Here is a 9,619-nt window from a genome sequence, read left to right on the forward strand (position 1 = left end):
AGAGAGCAATTCGTTCTGCCCTTTGGAGAGCTCCATGCCAGGCCGGATTCCTTCCCCAAAACCCGGTGCTCTTCTAGGACATCCAAGGAGGGAATGATGAATTCGGGGATGCTGTTTGGAGTTACCAAGTACTGGAAGATCTCCCTGGAGGCTCTTTTGGGGCAGGAGCGGCTGCAAAGGGGTTGTCGGTGGTCTTCCTGGCAGGTCATTTTGGTGAGCAACAAGCTGGAAATCTTCTCTGTCATGCCCAAAATCTACCAAGCAAGCTCCTTTGGATGGATTTGCAATGTGCGCACCAGCTTTTTATGCACTCCACTCGGCTCCGATCGCTCCAGGCTCTGCAACGTCACCATATGACAATGAGCATTTCCAGATGCAGAAAGCGTACCACCTGCCGCCTTGGATGGAGAGCGATGAGGCCACATTGCACGTTGCAATGACCCACACATCTCCTCCCCGCTTTCTTTCGCTCACAGATTGTGACATAGAGGTGCCTTCAGCCACAGAAGTGGGTAGAGGCAATGGCATGGAACTTGGCTGGGCACTGCGCATGGAGCCATAGGTAATGAGGAAGACATCATGCTCATCTCAGGGGGGGGAAAGATGACTCAACCCAGAAAGGAGTCATTTGAAAGATGAGTCAGTGACAAGTCAGAGTTGAAGGTAGGGATTCCAGTTTTGGACCCATGAACTGGAAATGCTGCTTTCAGGTAGGTGCACAATGTCTCTATTTCGGCATATGGGCCCTTCACATTTCAAAATGCCAAAGTAGTTTTTGGAATCGCAGAAACAGAAGATGAAATCTTGCCCTTCCCAGTTGGTTTGGGCAAAAACAAACAGCTGCAGCCTTTCCTAACAGATCTGTTCTTCTACGTTTATAACTTTTGTCGTCTTGATCTCACTCTGATGTTGCAGAGCAACACCTCCTGGCTTTTGTCTGTGCAATGTTGGATACACACCCTGGAAAGAGCCAGTGTGGCATAGGGAATCTGGAGGCCAGGCTTCAAAAATCCCAGCTCAGCCTTGGGCATGTCCTACATTCTCAGCCTCAGAGGAAGACAATGGCAAACCTCCTCTGAACAATATCTTGCCAAAAAATCCCCACGATAGGTTGGCCTTAGGGTTGCCATGAGTCAGACACGACTTGAAGCCACACAACAACGAACACCCCCTGGCTCCATGCTTTGAAGCAGCCCACAGGTAAGTGTCTTGGGGATCAGGGCTGCAAATCCTAGCCTCTCCAAAAAGTTGAGAAATTGCCTGGGGAGGCGGCCCTATTTAAAGCTAAGCTGCTAGCCCACTTGAAGGACCATCTTGGCTCAGCTGCAATGGTGTTGGAGAAAGAGAAGCCAGCTCTTGGCCAGGTAGGACAATGGCAGAAGAGGGATTTTGCCATGCAGGGTCGGAGCAAACAGGCCCTTGGAATTTGTAGTTTTCAGACTTAAAGGCCTCTGGAAGAAAATACTTCTCTGAATTGCTTGGAGCCAGAAGTGGTTTGGATTTCTGAATGTGGAATATTTGCGTGTGTGTGTGTATATATTTGCACATATATCTTGGAGTTGGGACCCAACTCTAAACACAAAATCCATCTATTTCATAGATACCTTATAGACCAATGGTTATTTTATACACAATATTTGAAAATAACTTGGTGCATGAAGCAAAGTTTGTCTACCCCGAACCAAACAGAAAGCAAACCCATGGGAAAAGATGGGGTTTTCTTGAGCTGGGAGTGCAGCGTTAATTCGTTTGGACCAGTCCCAGTTGTCAGGAAATGACATTGGTGTGGCCACTAGGGGGAGCTGTTGTGCAGGTAATTTACAGCTCCAGTGGCAGTTAATGTGTCAGCATCCAAACAGCGCACTTTGGGAATGTTGATGAAACTGTCAACTGTCGTTCTCAACTGTCACTGAGGGAGAGTGAGACTGTTGTTGTGTGAGAGCAACTGCCTCTGTGTGGTTGGTCATTCTGAGAGACAGAGAGATGGGCCTGTTACAGACTACCAAAATAAAGCTGCTTCGGGTCTCTTTGGAGGTATGCTGTTTAAATGATGCATGCATCCTAAGAATCCGGAAGCTGCACCAAAGCTGCACTCCAGTGCTTAGGAATGGAGTGTGGCTTTGGCGCGACCTCCGGACTCTTAGGACCCATGCATCATTTAAATAGCATACCTCCAAAGAGACCCGAAGCAGCTTTATTTTGGCAGTCTGTAACAGGCCATGGTTGGTGTAAATAGTGTGTACAGTTGGCCCTCTCCTTATGCAGGGGATCCGTTCTGGATCCCTCCGCGTAAGGCGAATTCTGCCTATGCTCAAGCCCCATTGGAAACAATGAGGCTAGTGCATGGTGGCGCACGGGCGCCACGGGCACATGCGGCCATTCAATTGAATGGGACTCGCCACCCCTTCCACCCCACGCGCTCCCCACGGCTTGAGCGCGTAAGCTCAAGTCCGCATAAAGCTCACCCGTGTATGACGCAGGAGCACTGTATTAGAGACGGTTGTCCAATACATTTTGTAAATAATGCAAACGAAGATTAAAGCCCTCGTGAAGAGTGAAGGCTTGTTAGTGTCGTTATTTCTCAAGCCTGGAGCTCAAGGCCATTTGCAGTCACATCTCCACAGATTCCTTCTCCCTGGCGTCCTGTCGACGTGGTTCAACTCTGCAGGAGGTCGTGGTGGACACAGCGTGTCTTTCCACACGCCCCAACACCAGTATCCTTTCAAACTGGGATGACCACTGGTTTTCTGGACTCTGGGATGGGTTGCAGACCCACAAGGAGAACCAGTGTTTGAGGGTTAGACTAGGACTCTGGCGGGGATGTGGGTTCGAATCCCTGCTTAACCGTGGAGACCCACCTTGGGCAAGTCACACTCTCTCAGCCTCAGAGTAAGGCAAAGGCAAACCACTCCTGGAGAAATCTTGCCCAGAAAACTGTAGGAAGGGGTCACCATAAACCCAGGTGACTCAAAGGCACAAAACTACAGCAACTACCCTCCGAAAACACACACACACAATAATGAAAAACCTTTTAAAAGCCATATTTTTAATATCACCCATATACAACAGTTTCAAATGCCATAAAAGAAAGTAAAACTCCAGCAACTTACCCATCCATTCAGTTCTCATCTTGGGTCTGCAGCTGAGCAGCTTCCCAGAGTGGTTTATACTACCATTTTTAAAGGTACACCTTTGCCTTTGGGCTATTATTATTATTATTATTATTATTATTATTATTAAAAGCCCATAGCACAAAATTAATAGAGAAGAGGAAAACACAAAAAGGTTTGAACTGGCTAGAAATGCCATAGAACAAAAGGAAGAATACACAGAAAGCTTTGAGCTGGATAGAAAAGAAGGCCATTAATATTATCATTGGCAGCAGCTGTGCTGCTCAACACTTTCCAACAATCACAATGGGGCAAGAATGTTCCCGGTTAATCCTCTGCCATCCCACTTTTTCCAGCTGCGTTTAAAAGGCCCCGGTTTCTGTCTCTCCCTCCCACTTTCCTCCTTTGGGCTTCAGTTTCCTTCAATTGCTGTCTGTTGGGCGTGCTTTGCATGGGCAGAATAGGGTTGGAAAGGATGGTTTTCCATCTCTCTGATTCTATGATTGCTGAGTTTTGCCTTTCTGTTTTATCCTTAGGATGAACTTGCCCTCCAGGGAACTCTGAGGAGGTATGTGAGGATGTGGCTGGAAAGAATTGTTCGCCTCTGCCCACTGAGGTATCTGGTAAGTTGTCTTTGGAAACCCTTGCCAACGTGGGCACCTTCCCCTAGAACAGTGGTGGAGAACCTTTTAGCGACCGAGTGCCCAAACTGCAACCCAAACGCCACTTATTTATTGCAAAGTGCCACATCCCTCTGGATTTCTAATGACAAACTCTAGTGAAGTCTGTGTTGGGATGATGGTGTGTGTGCCCAAAGAGAGGGCTCTGAGTGCCCCCTCTGGCACGCGTGCCATAGGTTCACCATCACTGCCCTAGAAATTCCAGCTTAGATCTCATTCTATAGGGTTGCCAAAACCAGCCCTGGTGAGTCATGGTTTGAGTGCTGAGCTGTGACTCCAGAGACCTGGATTCGAATCTCCGCCTAGTCATGGAAACTCCAGTGATTCCCAAACGTTGGTTCTCCAGATGTTTTGGACTTCAGTTCCTTGAATTTCCTGAGTGTTAGCCAAGCTGGCTGGGGCTTCTGGGAGCTGAAGTCCAAAACACCTGGACGACCAAAGTTTGGGAATTTCTGCATCTATCTGCCGTCCCACTTTCTTGCTTCTTTGAAAATGTCCCAGTTTCTCCCTTTCCCCCCTTGGTCCTCAGTTTATGCCAATTGCTGCAAACTGTAAATAGTTTGCACTCCATGAAATCCAATCCACACTGCAGAAATAATCCAGTTTGACACGGCTTTAACTGCCTTGGCTCAGTGCTCAGGAATCTTGGGAATCGTAGTTTGTTGTGGCACCACCAGAGATTTCGGACAGAGAAGGCTAAATGTTTCACAAAGCTATGGTTCCCAGAATCGTCTAGCATTGAGCCAGGGAAATTAAAGTGGTGTCAAACTGGGTTATTTCTGCAGTGTGGACTGGAGCTTTGCAAGAGGGAGAAAAGGGCAAAGTCTTGCCCTTCCCAGTCGGTTCTGGCAAAAGCAAACTGCTGCAGCACCTCCAAACTTCTGTCTTCCTCTTCATTCATAACTTGCATAGGTTGTTCTGCATTTATAACTTTTTCCATCTTGATGTTACTTGGCCGCTTTGGTCCCAGTTTCCATCTTGGAAACGTTGGAGCGCATGGGACAGATGTGTCCAATATGATTAAGTTGGGAGTCCGGTGTTCAAGTCCTGTGTGTTTCAGTTGGAATTTTTTCTACCCTTCTCATGCTGTTCAGATCCCGATTCTTCAGAAATTCATCTCCATTTGCTCAGCCCTCCGTAGGAGAAGAGATGCCCTCGCAGGCTTGAAACGCCCAGTCCGCTCGCCAGCAAGACCAGTACAGCATGCCAAAAAGCGACTGGGAATCATAGCCCGGCTTATCCTAGCCTTGCTTCCCAGGCGGCTTGAGCGGGAGCTGAGTTATCCAGACACCAATGGGGGATCTTGCATCCCCAAAGGTAAGAAATAGTGGAGAAAGAGCAGAGATTATCATTATCACTGTTAGACTTTTTTATGCCACTGGAGAAAGCCATGAACGTTTGGTGCAAACCAAGACTCCCCCAACCTTTCTGCTTACTAAATCCCAGCTCACTACACTTTCTACCCTATATAATCATCCTTATATATTAATCTGCTTCCTACCCTATATAATAATTCACTAGTCCTGTGTATGTACCCTCAGGTTGCCCTTATGGCAACCCCATGAATTTCAGAGGGTTTTCTTAGGCCAGGAAGACTCAGAGTTGGTTTGGCCAATTCCTTCATCTGAAATAAAGCCTTGGTATTCATTGGTGGTCTCTCATCCAAGCACCAACCAGGGTGGGCCCTGCTTAGCTTCCAAAATCAGATGGGATCTGGTGCTTTTATATATAGACCTAAAAGGGGTTTTCTTTGGTAAGGAATACTCAGAGGTGATTTTGCCAGTTCCTTTGTTTGAAAAAGAGCCTCCAACGCCTGATATTTGTTGGTTGCCTCCCATCAAAGGACTAACCAGGGCTGACCCTGCTTAGCTTGCAAAATCAGACACCACCTGGTGCCTTTTGGGGTATCTAGGCCTGCTCTAAATACAGTTTTCTTAGGCCAGGAATCCTCAGAGGTGGTTTGGCCAGTTTCTTCCTCTGGAAAAGAGCCTCCAGCACCTGGGCTTTGTTGGCGGTCTCCCATTCAAGGACTGTCCAGGGCTGTCCTGGCTTAGCTTGCAAAATCAGACAGGATCCGGTGCCTTCAGAGTAATGAGGCCCTTGCCTCTCTTTCTTGCAGAGACTCTGAACATGTCGGTGAACCCGTCGGGCAAAGGGAGTAAGAGGAAGCAGGACGACGTCTTGCTGGAAGAGCACCAGTGTTGGATGGAAACGCTCCTCCAGGAATTGCCGGAGGAAGATGACCCTGAGGACTCAACCTACGAGGTATTGGGGTGCTGGGGGGGCATCTCTTTGGCAATTCAACTTGCCCCATGGCAAATCGGATGCCTACTAGAAAATCCAGAAGCAGGGCAAGAGGGTCCCCAGCTTCTCCTGTTGTGAAATGCCAGTGATGGGCATTGAAAGGTAGGCTGTTCCAGGCTATGGCGGCTCTACACACATCCTTGCCCGCTTCTTCCAGGTAATGCTTTTCCTGTGCCTCCTAGGCTTGGTGTGCGATGTGGCAACCAAATCACGAATCTGCTCAATTCCCTTCCCATCCAAATCTATCTATCTATCTAAAACAGATCTCCATCCATCCCACTCCCTCCTTCAAGCTTCTTAAGGCAATGTGGAATAATGCTTATACATTATGGGACGTATGAGCCACATTCCCACTTGCGATCCGAATCGATGGATCAGTTTGGCAGTGGAGCGTGGTTCACACTACATTTGCCCTAATCGCATTTTCTTGCAGCAAAATAAAATAAAATAACCCACTTGTGGTTCACATTGACGAATGAATGCATTCAAAAACCCCACTCCAGATGGCCATAGGGTAAATTTAAACCGATTCTGATCTGCATCTGGTTCACATTTGTGTGGAATTGATTTATCCAAATAGTTTTGAGATGGCGATAGACTGTGGATAAGTGAAACCATGGAAAGCAAACCGCTGGATAAAGGGGGACTGTGTAATATTTTTGGAACATCAAGCCCAACTTTGCAAGATCCGTGCAAAGTGTGGCCCAAGTCTTTATGCAACAGAGTGCCTTCTCATTGCCTTCTTTTCTCTCTTTCCAGCCCACAAAGTCAGAGACAGACAGTGAGGAGTATAAATCCCACAACAGCACAGAGACCGACCTGGAGTTCGAGGAGAAGAACGGGATGGTGATGCTGAAGGAACATCCCACTCTGCAGGTACAAAAGGAGCACCGTACTCTTCCTTTCTTGGGTTTGCATCCAGGCTTTTCCTCACCAAATGTCCAGTTTACAAGTTAAGAAAAAGTAGCTGAAACTATGTGACACGAAAGGTTTAAAACATGGCAATCAGTCCCATAAAAACACAACTTATTTGTTTTAAAAACGATTAAAAAGCATAAAGCACATAGTATGTATTAAGAACGTTGCATGTTCCTTTACCCCAAGCAGTTGCAACGATTCCCAAACTCTGGTCCAGCTTTGGACTTTAGCTCCCAGAAGCCTCAGCCATCTTGGCAAATGGTTTGAGATTCTGGGAGCTGAAGTCCTAAACACCTGGAAGAAGGCCAGAATTTGGAAATCACAAGAGTTAAAGGTTTGCATAGAAAGCATACCTTCTAACCTTCCCAGTTTGGCAAGGACAATCCCGATTCATCCTGATCTTGCAAATTTGTGTTTGGACTACAAGCTCCTGAATCCCCTTGAAGTCTTAGATCTGTCCTGCATTTCTATTGCCTCCAACTGTCCCAACTTGGCAGGGACAGTTTTGGTTAATCCTCTGCCATCCCACTTTCCCAGCTGCTTTTAAAATGCCCCGTTTCTCTCTCTTTGTCACCCTTCGCCCTCAGTTTATTCCAATTGCTGCAAAAGGGACTTCAAGATGCAAAAGTTGCTTGTTAACTCAGTGGAGGGAGAAGTAGGGCACCCTCTTGCCCTTTGTTTCAGACAGCAAAATAAGAAAGGTGGCCAGGAACAAGCAGAGGGGTTGTTTTTTTTGGAGGGGAGCGACCAAATTTGAGGTTGGCAGGGAATGGAGTGGTTGGATCTCTTGGATACAGGAGGGAACTCTAGTCTTGTGAGACACAACCTCTAGTGTGTGTGATCCTTTTCTGAACCATCTTAGGAGGCTCTGAACAATGAAGATGAGATGGCCATCGCCGCGGTTCCCGAACCCAGAGCCGAGAGCGAAAGGGCCCCAGATTGCCAGACTTTGGGGGATGGAAGCGAGGACCGTGCATCCCGCAAGTGCCAAGTATGTCAAATGGAGGGAGGTTTTACGGTCTTTTGCTAGTGATTTCCAAAGAGAAAGGTCAAGATCGGGAGCTGTGCTAGACCTGCTCTGTGTCCAGAATCCAGTTTCCAATAATAGCCAGTATCTTTGTTTTGACTCCACATTTATATATCTTCCTTATTTTCCTCTTATTTCAAATGATTTGGTATTCTTAACATATCACTTAGTCTTAGTCTTTGTATCGATTGCTTTCTCACATTCCAAACCAATAACTAAACTTGTATCTCGTAATTAATCAATGGTCCCCAATCTGTCTTAAAACTAATGAGTTCTTTTTTTTAATCAAATGAGTCAATTTATCAATCTCCATGTAATCGTATAACTTCAGGATCCATTCCTTTCCAAGCGGACATGCTTTCTTTTCCCTGTTAGATGCATGCAATATTCTTGCAGCTGTCATCATATAACAATTTCCCAACAAGTTTGGATATCCCAAAATCCATGGATGCTCAGTCCCATTAAATACAATGGCAGTGTAAAATATTGGGCTCCCTTATCTACAATGGCCAAATCTGGGTTTGCTCTTTGGGATATATATATATATATATATATATATATATATGTGGAATATTTGGTGTTGGTATCCTAAAATCCATTGATGTAATTAGCTTATTTGCTAATTAGCTTACTTGCTGTTCACGGCTATGATCTTTGGAATAGCGGTATACAAATAAATAAACAAATAAAATATATATATGTTTATGGAATATTTGGTGTAGGTATCCTAAAATCCATTGATGTGTAAGTCCCATTAAATACAATGGCATTGCAAAATATTGGGGTCCCTTATCTGAAATGGCTAAATCCAGGTTTGCTCTTTGGAAAATATATATATACCTGTATATGTGTGTGTGTGTATATATGTATATATAGGAATATTTTCAAGGCATTGGTGGTTGAATCTGTAGATACAGAGAGCTGCCTGTGGCTACTTCTGAGCTCTGGGCAAGACAAGGACTTGGCCGCCGTTCTTCCCAAAACCTTGTGATAACTTATCGCAAGTCAAACTATTTTTGTTCCCCTTCCAGAAAGACGCAGAGCCTTGATGTGAGCGATTTCTTTCCTGGCTGAGAAGTTATAAAATATGGACACCTTCCTTTGGAGTCTTCCTCCCCTTTCCCTTCTGCCTATGGGTCCAGTGTTCGCATCTCTCTTACGGATTCCGGTGGTTCAGCCGGTTGATGATTGTAATAATTGTTTTTTCTCTTAATTGTTGTGGAAATTTGCAATAAAGTCTTGTTTTTTCACTTTGGTACTCAGCCGCTTCCCATGGTTGTCTTTTCTTTTTCCGGTCAGATTTTATAGATGCAGAAAAACTGGTTCGGCCTGTCTCCACATGTCCTGGTTTTCATCTATGAAATCCCATCCTCTCTGCCTTTTGAGTTAATGGAGTGCAAACTCCTTTTGCACTTTGCTTAACATTTTACAACACACATTACACTATCAAACCAGTATCATCACATTTAAAACCTATATACATATAATCCATCTTCTTATATATTCTTTCAAGCTTGACTTCCAGTGCTAACGTTTCTTGGGCCTGTTACAGACTGCCAAAATAAAGCTGCTTCGGGTCT

At 45.7% G+C, this 9,619-nt stretch overlaps 1 protein-coding gene across 4 annotated transcripts; it reads left to right on the forward strand.

Moving 5' to 3' along the window:
* The first annotated feature begins 1,316 nt into the window (after positions 1 to 1,316).
* On the forward strand, positions 1,317 to 9,270 carry LOC149308330 (uncharacterized). 4 transcript variants are annotated; one of them, XM_089535624.1, is made up of 7 exons: positions 1,317 to 1,364; positions 3,647 to 3,733; positions 4,885 to 5,107; positions 5,910 to 6,055; positions 6,854 to 6,970; positions 7,875 to 8,003; positions 9,071 to 9,270. In XM_089535624.1, the coding sequence occupies exons 1-7, from the start codon at positions 1,329 to 1,331 to the stop codon at positions 9,086 to 9,088; spliced, it is 756 nt and encodes a 251-aa protein (XP_089391750.1). In that variant the 5' UTR covers positions 1,317 to 1,328; the 3' UTR covers positions 9,089 to 9,270. The 4 variants fall into 4 exon arrangements, with proteins under 4 accessions (XP_089391750.1, XP_089391751.1, XP_089391749.1 ...); XM_089535625.1 differs by lacking the exon at positions 1,317 to 1,364 and adding an exon at positions 1,904 to 1,935; XM_089535623.1 differs by lacking the exon at positions 1,317 to 1,364 and adding an exon at positions 1,948 to 2,034.
* Positions 9,271 to 9,619: the final 349 nt, after the last annotated feature.

The sequence above is a fragment of the Sceloporus occidentalis genome, unplaced genomic scaffold, assembly GCF_023333645.1.
Source record: "Sceloporus occidentalis isolate IW3139 unplaced genomic scaffold, rSceOcc1.0.p SCAF_8, whole genome shotgun sequence".
NCBI lineage: Eukaryota > Metazoa > Chordata > Lepidosauria > Squamata > Phrynosomatidae > Sceloporus > Sceloporus occidentalis.